Source organism: Clavelina lepadiformis, chromosome 5 (genome assembly GCF_947623445.1).
Source record: "Clavelina lepadiformis chromosome 5, kaClaLepa1.1, whole genome shotgun sequence".
NCBI classification, from domain to species: Eukaryota; Metazoa; Chordata; class Ascidiacea; order Aplousobranchia; family Clavelinidae; genus Clavelina; species Clavelina lepadiformis.
In genome coordinates this window covers 24,353,822-24,364,906 of record NC_135244.1, presented here as the reverse complement: position 1 = coordinate 24,364,906, position 11,085 = coordinate 24,353,822, and the positions used below count along the sequence as shown (strand labels likewise).

The following is an 11,085-nucleotide window of genomic DNA, read 5'->3' as shown; positions in this document are numbered from 1 at the left end:
GAAATCTCGACATTTATAGAATAGAGGTTCATTCATTCATACTTGGGCTTATCCGATGAACAGTCGTTTGAGTTGTGACAACTTCCAACTTCAAAGCTATTTGACTTGCTGCCATCAAGTTCCCAACAGATCACAGTCACCTTATTGACCGGGCTTAACAAGTTCCACTGCAATTATTACCGAAAGAAAATGGACATTTTCAGTGATTTGCGGCGACTCAATAAACGACAGGTTTGTTGTTTAAAATCATTAAATTTTTATTTAGATTCAAGAATATGTTTTTATAGAGTCAGCAACTGCTGGAAAGTTTGTATGTTAGCGCAAAAGTGAGGTTATTCCCCATATTATAAGTTTTGTGTCACTGGTAGGCTATAGGTGAAGTTATAACCAAGTCCATATGGGACACACACAAGAATCGTCAGGGATCACGGCGACCTTTTACCTGTTAACGTCGATTTTTGACAAACTAAGCCACGTTGGTTGCTTAAACACCAATTTATCGTAAAAAAATAGGGCTTTTCTGCACACCATCATGCCAAAATTTGTGACTTTGCTTGTAATTATAATTTTATTTTCGAAAACTGCCATAATTTTTGTAATGATTTTTGGCGAAGATTAAAGGTTTATTGTGTTGGCATACCACAGTTTGTGTAGTTGGATTTATTGGAAAATTCCACTGCACACCAAAAGCAAACGTTCCAATATGCCTTTGTAAAACCTTGCCTGACTACCATTGCTTATCAGCTCATGCAGTGAACCTTTTAAAGGTCTACTTCCAAGTGTTGAACTTTGCGATGATCATCTCATCCGCTCTCATGATATGGAAGGGGATGATGGTGGCCACCGGGAGTGAAAGTCCCATCGTCGTCGTGCTCAGGTTCGTACGCCATTGTAGACAATCGACATGAAACCAGACATTTTATAATTATTTTCTCAGTGGAAGCATGGAGCCTGCGTTTTATCGAGGAGACCTTCTCTTCCTCACCAACTATCGCGCTGATCCGGTCCGTGCCGGAGAAATTGTGGTCTTTAAAATTGAAGGTCGGGACATTCCAATCGTTCATCGAGTCATCAAACTTCACGAAAAGTCAGTGCAAGACCAACAGAATATTTTCGTTGTTTGGAAAATATTTCACAACTCCTTTATTCATGATATTTGTTGTTAAATTTTTATTCTCCACGATTCACCTAGAGCTGATGGCAAGGTGAAGTTTCTCACGAAAGGTGACAACAATGAAGTGGACGACCGCGGCCTCTACAAGCCGGGACAATTATGGGTTGAGCGGGATCATGTGGTCGGGAGAGCAAGAGGGTTCATCCCTTACGTTGGCATTGTCACGATATTGATGAATGATTATCCCAAGTTGAAGGTAATTGTTGCTCTCACTCCGACAACCATCGTTAGTCAGAGTTCCGTGACTAGACAGGAGTGCTAATATATATGATGTCTGTTTTCACAGTATGCGGTGCTGGGTCTTCTCGGACTTTTTGTATTGATTCATCGAGAATAACATCAACTTTAATCATCAGCTCACTCCAAGAACTACAAGAAATGGACCAAGTTTTATCATCAAGCTTTTATGGTGTCGTGTGTTGTAACTTTCACTAGAAACCTGTCAAAGAGGGTCTGATGAAAATGCAGTGAAGAATAGAAATTATCTATTTTGTTGTCAACCCTTTTCACAGTCAATGCAGATAAGATTGTTCGTCGCCGCCATCTTTGTTAACAGATGTAACTCGTTAAAGTACTTCATCGAACCACCTGTGTGTAGTTGGTTGCCTGTTGGTGATTTTTTGCTAAAAGATTAGCTTCAATAACTCTGTGTGCGCAAGGATGCATGCAGTTGTGTGTGTGTGCACAAGGATGTATGCAAATGTGTGTGTGTGCACAAAGATGCATGCAACTGTGTGTGTGTGCACAAGGATGCATGCAACTGTGTGTGTGTGCACAAGGATGCATGCATTTGTAAAAAGTCACCAAGCTCTAACTTGGCCACTTGGATGGATGTTGTTTATAATTGACCTCACATACGTGCTTGAATATCCATCTACGTCATTTTACTCTTTATGTTGCTCTTTCTTCGATGAGATAAATGTGCATAAAGTTGTCAATGACGTCATCAATGCTTTTCTGCCATCCTACACATTGCAGTAATCAAAGAAATTGTTTAATAAACCCTCCAATATATTAAAACTTCCAGGGTGTTGGAATGGTTGCCTGTTTTTTGATTAGCGCAAGTAGATTTTCCAATTATGAATTTTGTTCACTGCCAGAAAGTGGTAAGATTTTGTTTTAAATCGCATGATTTCGGTGAAAAATACAAGGATTTCAAAATTATTGTGTTTCAATATTGCTGCAAACTCCATATTCAGAAAACCTCGTATAATCAAGAATAAAATCCTGAGCGTGGCATAAAATGCATTATTTTGAGATGTAAGCTTTAGTTTAAATTTCATGAGAAATACAAAATGGTTGATACATTTAACAATGACAAGCCATTGGCCCTTCTTACGTTTGTAGACAATTGTTGATTTGTATTTTATATGATGTTTGTAGCATTCTAACATAAATTCCCCCAAAACAAAACCAACAAAAGTTCTTTAATTTCTAAAACTTAAAAGTTGACATTTCCAGTTTGTGTCAGACGGTTGAAGTTGATGAAACTATACTTTTGTGAAAAAAGCTTTACTCGGGAAAAAGAATTTGTTTCGATGCGAGATTAGTGAGCAGGTTAAATTACAAGTAGTAATGGTTTCCAGTTAATTTCGTTAGGATATTGCAACATTTGTGACATCTTTTTAGACAAAAGCGTTCATTTGCAAATATTGCAATCTGGTGCTGCGGAATCTGCGATGTTAATTTAAAATACCCTTTATATGCCTAATGTAGTAATGGAATAATAATAACGTAAGCTAAATCAACTATCAGCTCCTTTCATATAGATCAGTTTTGATTCGTGTATTTTCACCAAAATATTCTCTTGAGAACGAATTGTGAATTAACACTGTGATTTGCACGAAATAAAAGCTAAAATGTAGTTTTTGTTTTGGTGCTAAGTGCCAAAGGGCCCAATGCATTTGCATTAGTCTAAGGCCGGCCCTGGCTATAATATCTGAATATTTCACCAAGCTTGAATGTTTCAGTATTTCTGCAGTTATGTTCGTTTTTTGTGCTATTATTATTTTTGTTAAATTATTTCTTTTATGTAAATGCTTTCTGGGTTTAGTTTCATAAAATTACCTTGGCAATTTTATTTTCAGAGCAATGCTTTCTCGAAGGCAGATTTTAGCTCTAACCAGACGACGTTGCTTTCAACAAACTGCGAAGGTTACAACATGGAATGCTCTCGCATCTTCATTTAATATTTTGCCTCAGAAGAAATATGATTTTTGGAGCAAAAATGTTGGACTTTTTGAAATTTCTCAGCTTCAGACACCTGAAGGTTTTCGAGTTTTGAAAGTGAGTCATATTTATTATAAAGGTTAATGGGAAAAACTCTGTAATGAAATGGTGATTTATCGTTCCTTATCCTGTAAGGACGACCACTTCAATTACAAAGTTTGTCTGTAGAATTGTTGTACTCGATGATAAATGAGTCTCAGGTCGTTGTTTCGCTTCTCTTAATCTTAGAATCAATTGTATACCATGACAACTGTATAAACTGGTTATTTTGTTTCTTGTTTAAACGATTACAATAAATAAGACATTGGGACAGCTACATAATAAAGTCGACCACTTTCTAGGGTTAACTTCGTAGACTGTGTCGCAACAAATAGCTATAAACGAAAGAATAATTCACGTCACGATTTATAACGATACACCGGAAGTCATGCATAGGCGACACGTAACGCAATGCTTTGCCGATTTCCGTTTTCTATGCGGCATTTGATTTGCAAACAATTGTATAAAATCATCACAACTCCTATTTTCATATAAAACAAAACTTGTTCCAGGATGAAGCAGTGAGAAGGGGTTGGGAGTTACTTGACAAAGCAGTTCAGTCGAAACCGGGCGAAGAAACAATAATTTTGTTTGACGAACTTTCTGACAACTTATGCAGGTGAGGATTGTTATTATTTTACACAAATCTTTGGTTTATGACATTACATGTGCCACCGTGGGTAATTTAATGTGGGAGTTTTCACAAATTTTATGCGGTCAGGGTGGCAGATATGGCGGATTTTGTGCGGACAGCTCACCCTGACAGCGGCTTCGCTGAAGCGGCATCTGAAGCCCATCTCCACATCGGGACTCTTGTTGAGGAGTTGAACACAAATAAGAACTTGTATCTCGCATTGAAGAGAGTCACAAACAATGAAGAAATCATGACGAGGTGATCTAGTTGTCAACCAGTTCTTCACTTTTGCGTGAGCCCGGAGTCAATCAAAGCTCCAGCCATAGACATTTAATTGAACTCACTCACTTGCAATTTTGTGATCGGCCACAGGTTGGATGAAGAGACCAAGACGGTGGCAGATTTATTTATGTTTGATTTCTTGATCAGCGGAATCCATTTGAAGTCCAACGACAGACAGCGGGCAGTCCAACTTCATGAGGAAATTTTGCAGCTCACCGCACAATTTTTACAAGTTAGTTGTGACCAAAATAATCTTAAATTTCTACAGAAACATCAGTTTCTAAAAGATTGTCTTTCACCAGCTATCCAATGCTAGCGTCGCATTTCCCAAGGAACAAATTCCAGAATCATTGCACAAATCCTTCAGCCAATCTGACAGCAATATTGTTGTGTCGGGCTTACAATGCGACAATCCTGACCATTTGGTTAGGGAGGCGTCGTATAGACTCCATTATTATTCGAACCCAGAAACAGAAAAAATATTAAGTCGGTGAGTTTGATTGGACGAGAAGACATGTCGACATGCGTGTACTTGATTCTAACTATTCACTGATGCAGTTTACTACGAGCAAGACACGAAGTCGCCCGGTTGGTTGGTTTTGACTCATTTGCTGAACGAGCCTTGAAATCAACGATGGCAAAAACACCAGAAAATGTCGTGAAGTTTCTCAACTTGCTCTCATCCAAGTTAAAGCCCATGGCTGAGGTAGAAATAGCTCCCTCATGTGGTTATTAAATTTGTCCATCTGAGCTGGTATTTTAATTTTACCGCAGGCGGAGATTGAAGATCTGAGGTTGTTGAAAGAAAGAGATTGTGAGCCTGGACCAATCAAAGCCTGGGACTTGAATCATTATGTCACAAAATCAAAGGAGAAAAAGTAGGTCCTGGAACTTCCATGGCTTGCTACGAGACTCATCGAAATAGTTTCGCTGTTTTATTCGCAGGTTCTCAATAGACCAGGTGTTGTTCAGCACATATTTCTCACTTGGTGATTGCATGAACGGACTTAATCAATTATTTAAGGTAAAATGGTAACTGTTGGTGTCATAACTTTGTGGAACTTGGTGTCATAACATGAGGAAAGTATTTGTACAACTTAAACTCAGCAATTACTTCGCTTGCATCACTTAAGAACAAGCAATTATTTATTTTTTAAATTTTTATGTCGCGCGAATTTGGCATTGTTCACCAGGACCAATGAACAGGAGGCGAAGGGCACGGTACCAATGGCATTGATACTGAACCCGAACAATTATATACTGATACTGAACAATTACTGAACCCGGGAAGCCTTGATAATAATGAACAAGAAGTCTTGATTCTGTCAATCACCAACCATCACTTATTTTCAGGCCTTGTATGATGTCACTGTGTGTCCTGTTCCCACACAAAAGGGCGAAGTTTGGAGCAATGATGTCATAAAGCTTGTTGTTAGCGATGCTTGTGGCCAGGTTCAGGGTTATATTTACTGCGACTTCTTCAATCGAGCGGGGAAACCCCAACAAGACTGCCATTTCACGATCAGGTACAAGCCTGCATAGAAATCTCATAACACTTGTCGTTAACCATATTTGCTTGTTGATTTGTTGTTCATTGTGATGTAACACTTAGTTACATAACTTTCGTTCTGCGCCATTAATGGCAAAAAAATTAAACGAAAATCTTCACGGCAGGGGAGGAAGACAGTTGAGGGACGGGTCGTACCAGGTTCCAATCGTGGTCCTCATGCTCCACCTGTCACCCCCGGGGCTGGGACAGACCCCTTTGCTCTACCCCAGCGCCTTGCACAACCTCTTCCATGAGATGGGTCACGCTATGCACTCCATGCTGGGGCGCACTAGGTACCAGCATGTGACGGGAACGCGATGTGCGACTGACTTTGCGGAGGTGAGGACGTCACCTGGTGGATGAAGCAGCCAATTATGACATCATAATGTCCAATATCTTAGGTGCCATCGGTGTTGATGGAGTACTTTGCCACAGATGCGAGAGTATTGGCGAGTTTTGCGAAACATTACAAGACAAGAGAAACTTTGCCGGAAACTATGATTGACAGCTTATGTGGGGCGGACAAGACCTGTGCAGTCACGGAAATGCAAACTCAGGTAATCTTGAACTTGGTGATGACACCAGAGCAAGTCTAAACATGGGAATTTCAGGTCCTCTACTCCCTGATTGACCAGAAGTTTCATGGAGTTCTCAGTCAAAGTGAACGATCACTTCATGAAGTCGTCCATGAGGTAAAATATCGTTGTAATCAAACCGACATCAACATCTTCAAATCATTCCCATCCTCCCCAGGTGCAGAGCGGCCATCACAGCATCCCGATGATTCCGAACACATCCTGGCACCTAAGGTTCTCCCACTTGGGGAGCTATGGAGCAAAATATTACTCATACCTCATGTCAAGAGCAGTGGCGTCAAGAATTTGGGAAAAATTTTTCAAAGAAAATCCATTTAATAAAGAGGGTGGACTTAAGTACAAGTAGGTGGATTGTGATGTCATAAACAGGTTGTTGTTAGGTAATTTTTCTGACAATCATCCCCAGGAATGAGATGCTACGACACGGCGGGGGCAAGGACCCAGTGAAAATGTACCAGGACTTGCTCGGAGAAGAATTCAACACAAACAGACTTGTTGATGCTTTAATCGATGATGTCACAGAAGAAAAATAACAACAATTACATGTCAAACGTTTATTGTGCAACGAGCATTATGGATGGTTTATGCTGTTAATTGGACGGCAAAAATCTCGAAATACCTTCCTGTCACTGATGAAATAAAGTTGACAAAGAAAACAACAACGCTCACCACAAAAGTTTTTTATTTCGACCAATTTTTTTAATCGTGCCATTTTTACTTTTTTTGCGCTGAGCGCGTAGTCTTTTAGCTTGTCTGGCGTTAACCCACGACGGGTATTGTCCGTGGTCGTCCAAAAGTGTTTTGCGGTTCCTCTTTTTGTCAAGCTCCATCGTTGCTTCTGAATCTGCTGAAATAATTTAAATTATTTTCTGCACCACGAGAATATAAAGAATGTACAAGTTGATAAAATCACTTCGTTTAGTTGTGATTGTGGCTGTCTAGAGAATTTTTGACAAACTGGGAAGTTAAGGTAAAACTAAAGCATGTTGACTGCAACACAAATTACCAACTAAACCCCAGTTCTTTGAGACAGCTTTATATTGATGTGGAAATTAGTTGTTACACATTCAAGTAATGCCCAAAGTTACAAGTTTAGTTGATTTCACATGAATTTTTTAATTTTCTGCCCTCCTGATGCTGACATCGACCAAATTAAGACATTTGTTGCTTTTAAAGAGTGTTGAGATAACAGACAACTTGCAGCATAATCAAAACCACAAATTATATATTTGCTACTAACAATGTCAGGCTTATAACCATCGTGGCCAGTGGTGCAATTCAATAATGATCAGGTTCTCTCTTTAACAGCCATGCTGACCCAGGGCTAACATATATCGACCAAACATTGATGTTTGCGCAGCCACGATTCCACAAGAGTGAGTGAGATTATTCGTTATAATTATTTTAATAACTTTAAAAAGAAGTCGGGGCCAGCGATATTCATCCGCCACATACGAAACCGACACGCAGCAGGGTCGCGAGGTCTCTAGTGTGAAGAATAACGAACACTTTCCTCTGCGACAACAGCAATTGTACTGTCAACAATCGATTTCTTTGCAATGACAAATGGATCAGTTTTATACAAGGTTAAATGCGAGTTCTACTGTATTGTCTGCACAATGCTTTGTAAACACACATGCTTAGAAGTTGTAACGTTATTATAATTATTAGGAAACTTATTAATAGCATATTAGCTGCGGGAATACATTGCCCGAAGTGATACATAGGCCTATACATACACTTGTTAACAACCGGTTCGCTGAGGTCATTAAAATTCCAAGAACTGGCTGAATTCCACCACTGATCATGGTTAGTAAAAATGAGAGCCCAGACAATGTCTCTTCTTTAATAACTGAATTGATTAAAGCTCGGTAATAAGTTTCATGACGTTTACTCAAAATTGGGATCTAGTGCGTAAGCACACAGCCATCATTGAAGTGAAATCATTGAAGATAAACTATTTATTGAAAAGAAATGTCTCTTTATACAATTTAAAGGTTATTAAAAAAAGTTATTACAACAAAACCTGTTACCTTGCATTTCCACATTCTGTTCAATTTCTTTATCTTTGCGCTGCTGGATCAAGATGTCTTGTTGAGCAAACTTACACATGTCCTCGGTCATCACAACTTTGCCTTCCTTTAAAGTCTCCTTCAATTTGCTCAACACTCGCTTGTCGTTTTTTTCGCGTTTCACTGCTCGCATTTTCCTCTTCCACTTGCTCCGTAAACTCTTCGCCATTTTCAAGCTTTCCTTCAGCTCTGTAGTAGTCTTGTCTGGACTAACACAAATCGCGGCAAGATCTAATTTAATTTCTTGAACTTCTGAGTACTTGCGAAAAGATGTTATTAGTTGGACGTCTGGAAATCTACGCAACAATTTTCAAACCACAAACTTATCAGGACAAGATCTAAGACACACTTCCTGCTTTTGCTTCATAGATTGTTAGTGTGAGATGTCGATGGCAATTGCACATGTTGATGTTACCGCTAAAAACTTCTACAACTATTTATATCGGCAGTTGAAATTCGTTTTATTTTTCCAGTTGTTTATTTATGCCGGCTATTTAATAAGTTAAGTTTGAAAAGTATTTATATTTATCTCATTGTCTAAAGTAATTACTTGAAAATGCGAAAATCGTAAATACGTCTGACATACTTGAATTCTATTTAAAAATATTTTTGTGGACGTTTTTGGAAATTTATGGTGTAATTGTGGGTACTGTCCCTTTTACAATACCAATTAATTATTTTTGAACAGATCTTTGGCAACCAATAAAGGCCAGAGCGTAATTATTGTTTTGAATCTTAATCATTATATCATAGTAATCCAGTTTCTAAGTCAAGTAAACCGTTTTAGTTAAATTGAGTTAGCTAGCATACCCATGACATAAAAGGCTTGAAGTTTAACCAAACAACAGAACTTATTCCAACGACTTTGTCGATTTCTGGCTCAGGTTTAAATAAAATTTTGAACAAAATTGGAAAACTGTCCAACTGAATTAAATTAGTAAGCTACTGTTTTTATACACAGCCTTGAGCTCAGTATAAACTAGGTTGACTAGTTATTATATTTATGTGCAATAATAATCAAGTATCCACAAAGAAATAATAATTGCTGATACAACATACAAGTAGCGGTATTTGTCTTGACTCAGATCTTAATGTTATATGATATGAAATATGATGACATAACATGATATGAAAACATGTTATGATATGAAATGATACCTGTCTAAAATAAAAAGCTTCACGCAAGACACAATGACCTGTTTTTTTAATGAAGGTTCATCTCATCTTACTATTTTGAATCATTTATTGCACTTTTAATGCATCAGCATGTGATGTGTTAAGAAGTAGGAACCACATTGTTTCCATGATTCGCTGTGATGCCACTTATTTGTTGTTGTTCACGTATATTATATGGCTTGGCTGCAAGGTTTGACATAATTACCATCTGACATGTTGAAATCAAACGACAGAGTGTGAAGTGTGTCACCCAGCCAATGGGTGTTGACCCATGCATTTAGAGATGTTTCCTGCAAAGCAGGCAGTACCATGTGTTCAAGTGTTACTCTATTGTACTGCACGCAGGTACCTATAGGCTTATTTGCATAAACCATGGCTAGCATTGAAGTTCATTCTGGCAGCATTCTTCATGTCGCTGTGAGCAGTTCAGTGACATCATTTGTCAGTGAACGACGATTTGATAAAAGTCTCGCTGTTGGTGAGGTGATGCAGAAGCTGGAATTAATCACCGGCTCGATGTCACAATATATGGAGCTTGAGGTTTACTCCGAAGATAACAAGTTCCTCTTCAAGTTGGACGATCGCGAGAGAATGATCGGATCTTACCAGATCGATGACGGAATGAGAATCAACGTCGTTGATAAAAATCCTCAAGGTGCTGAGTCATTCACAGACATCTCAAAAGTGGAGAAATACGAGATGTCCAGTAAAGATTACGATAGTCGCGGTGACACAGTTCGATCGTTCTTAAAGCGGAAGAAGCTGGGAAAGTTTGATCCTCAGGAGCAGAATGCCCAGAAAGAGGTGGAAAAAGAGAGACTGGCCGAGGACGCTGATGCCTTGACCCGGGTAAAAGTGGGGTTGAGGTGCCAGGTGTCGGTGCCTGGGCAGATGCTGCGTCGTGGGGCTGTGCGCTACGTCGGGTTCACCGAGTTTAAACCCCATGTTTGGGTCGGGGTCCAGTATGACGAACCGTATGGGAAAAACAATGGAACCGTCCAGGGGAAAAGTTATTTCGAGTGCACTGACAAATACGGGGCATTTGTCAGGCCAAAACATGTTCAATGTGGGGATTTCCCCGAAGAAGGCTTCGATGACAGTGACCCCGATGAGATGTAGAAATGACAGTGTTGAGAATTTTGTTCAATTTTGTTTGCAATGTTGTATCTCTGTTTTGGTGAATGTTTGTAAATTCTTCATTTTCAGATTAACTTCATAAAAATAGCCGTAGATTTGTTGCTTGTTGAGAATTCACGATTTGAACTAAATCAAACACTTGATTCACAAATTCATTATTTATGACGAATGCAATCACACTGTGTGTATTTTCAGAA

The 11,085-nt window shown here is 39.0% G+C and overlaps 4 protein-coding genes across 6 annotated transcripts; 3 read left to right on the top strand and 1 right to left on the bottom strand.

Moving 5' to 3' along the window:
- Positions 1-2,334, top strand: LOC143460940 (signal peptidase complex catalytic subunit SEC11C-like). The gene is made up of 5 exons (XM_076958632.1): positions 1-231; positions 768-877; positions 938-1,087; positions 1,193-1,370; positions 1,461-2,334. The coding sequence occupies exons 1-5, from the start codon at positions 190-192 to the stop codon at positions 1,509-1,511; spliced, it is 531 nt and encodes a 176-aa protein (XP_076814747.1). The 5' UTR covers positions 1-189; the 3' UTR covers positions 1,512-2,334.
- Positions 2,335-2,628: 294 nt separating this feature from the next.
- On the top strand, positions 2,629-7,419 carry LOC143458586 (mitochondrial intermediate peptidase-like). Of its 2 annotated transcripts, none has more exons than XM_076955371.1 (15): positions 2,629-2,731; positions 3,262-3,460; positions 3,955-4,061; positions 4,164-4,334; positions 4,449-4,590; positions 4,661-4,848; positions 4,917-5,064; positions 5,133-5,236; positions 5,304-5,382; positions 5,712-5,884; positions 6,033-6,246; positions 6,309-6,464; positions 6,519-6,599; positions 6,661-6,845; positions 6,910-7,419. In XM_076955371.1, exons 2-15 carry the CDS (start codon positions 3,266-3,268, stop codon positions 7,034-7,036), a joined length of 2,070 nt encoding a protein of 689 aa, XP_076811486.1. In that variant the 5' UTR covers positions 2,629-2,731; positions 3,262-3,265; the 3' UTR covers positions 7,037-7,419. The 2 variants fall into 2 exon arrangements, with proteins under 2 accessions (XP_076811486.1, XP_076811485.1); XM_076955370.1 differs by having other exon boundaries at positions 2,643-2,723.
- LOC143458591 (protein LLP homolog) lies at positions 7,168-8,954 on the bottom strand. 2 transcript variants are annotated; one of them, XM_076955375.1, is made up of 2 exons: positions 8,537-8,954; positions 7,168-7,350 (listed from the first exon to the last, which is right to left on the bottom strand). In XM_076955375.1, exons 1-2 carry the CDS (start codon positions 8,742-8,744, stop codon positions 7,169-7,171), a joined length of 390 nt encoding a protein of 129 aa, XP_076811490.1. In that variant the 5' UTR covers positions 8,745-8,954; the 3' UTR covers position 7,168. The 2 variants fall into 2 exon arrangements, with proteins under 2 accessions (XP_076811490.1, XP_076811491.1); XM_076955376.1 differs by having other exon boundaries at positions 7,168-7,347; positions 8,537-8,944.
- Positions 8,955-10,071: 1,117 nt separating this feature from the next.
- On the top strand, positions 10,072-11,085 carry LOC143458589 (tubulin-folding cofactor B-like). The gene has a single exon (XM_076955374.1). It carries the CDS (start codon positions 10,124-10,126, stop codon positions 10,868-10,870), a length of 747 nt encoding a protein of 248 aa, XP_076811489.1. The 5' UTR covers positions 10,072-10,123; the 3' UTR covers positions 10,871-11,085.

Excerpts from the sequence above, each read along its gene's own strand:
- LOC143460940 (XM_076958632.1), top strand. The coding sequence starts at position 190 with ATGGACATTTTCAGTGATTTGCGGCGACTCAATAAACGACAG. Across the intron at positions 878-937 it reads CCCATCGTCGTCGTGCTCAG|TGGAAGCATGGAGCCTGCGT; the intron begins GTTCGTACGCCA and ends TTATTTTCTCAG. Across the intron at positions 1,371-1,460 it reads ATGATTATCCCAAGTTGAAG|TATGCGGTGCTGGGTCTTCT; the intron begins GTAATTGTTGCT and ends CTGTTTTCACAG.
- LOC143458589 (XM_076955374.1), top strand. The coding sequence starts at position 10,124 with ATGGCTAGCATTGAAGTTCATTCTGGCAGCATTCTTCATGTCGCTGTG.
- LOC143458591 (XM_076955375.1), bottom strand. The coding sequence starts at position 8,744 with ATGGCGAAGAGTTTACGGAGCAAGTGGAAGAGGAAAATGCGAGCAGTG. Across the intron at positions 7,351-8,536 it reads ACAGAATGTGGAAATGCAAG|CAGATTCAGAAGCAACGATG; the intron begins GTAACAGGTTTT and ends AAATTATTTCAG.
- LOC143458586 (XM_076955371.1), top strand. The coding sequence starts at position 3,266 with ATGCTTTCTCGAAGGCAGATTTTAGCTCTAACCAGACGACGTTGCTTT. Across the intron at positions 4,062-4,163 it reads CTTTCTGACAACTTATGCAG|GGTGGCAGATATGGCGGATT; the intron begins GTGAGGATTGTT and ends TTATGCGGTCAG. Across the intron at positions 6,600-6,660 it reads TTCATGAAGTCGTCCATGAG|GTGCAGAGCGGCCATCACAG; the intron begins GTAAAATATCGT and ends CATCCTCCCCAG.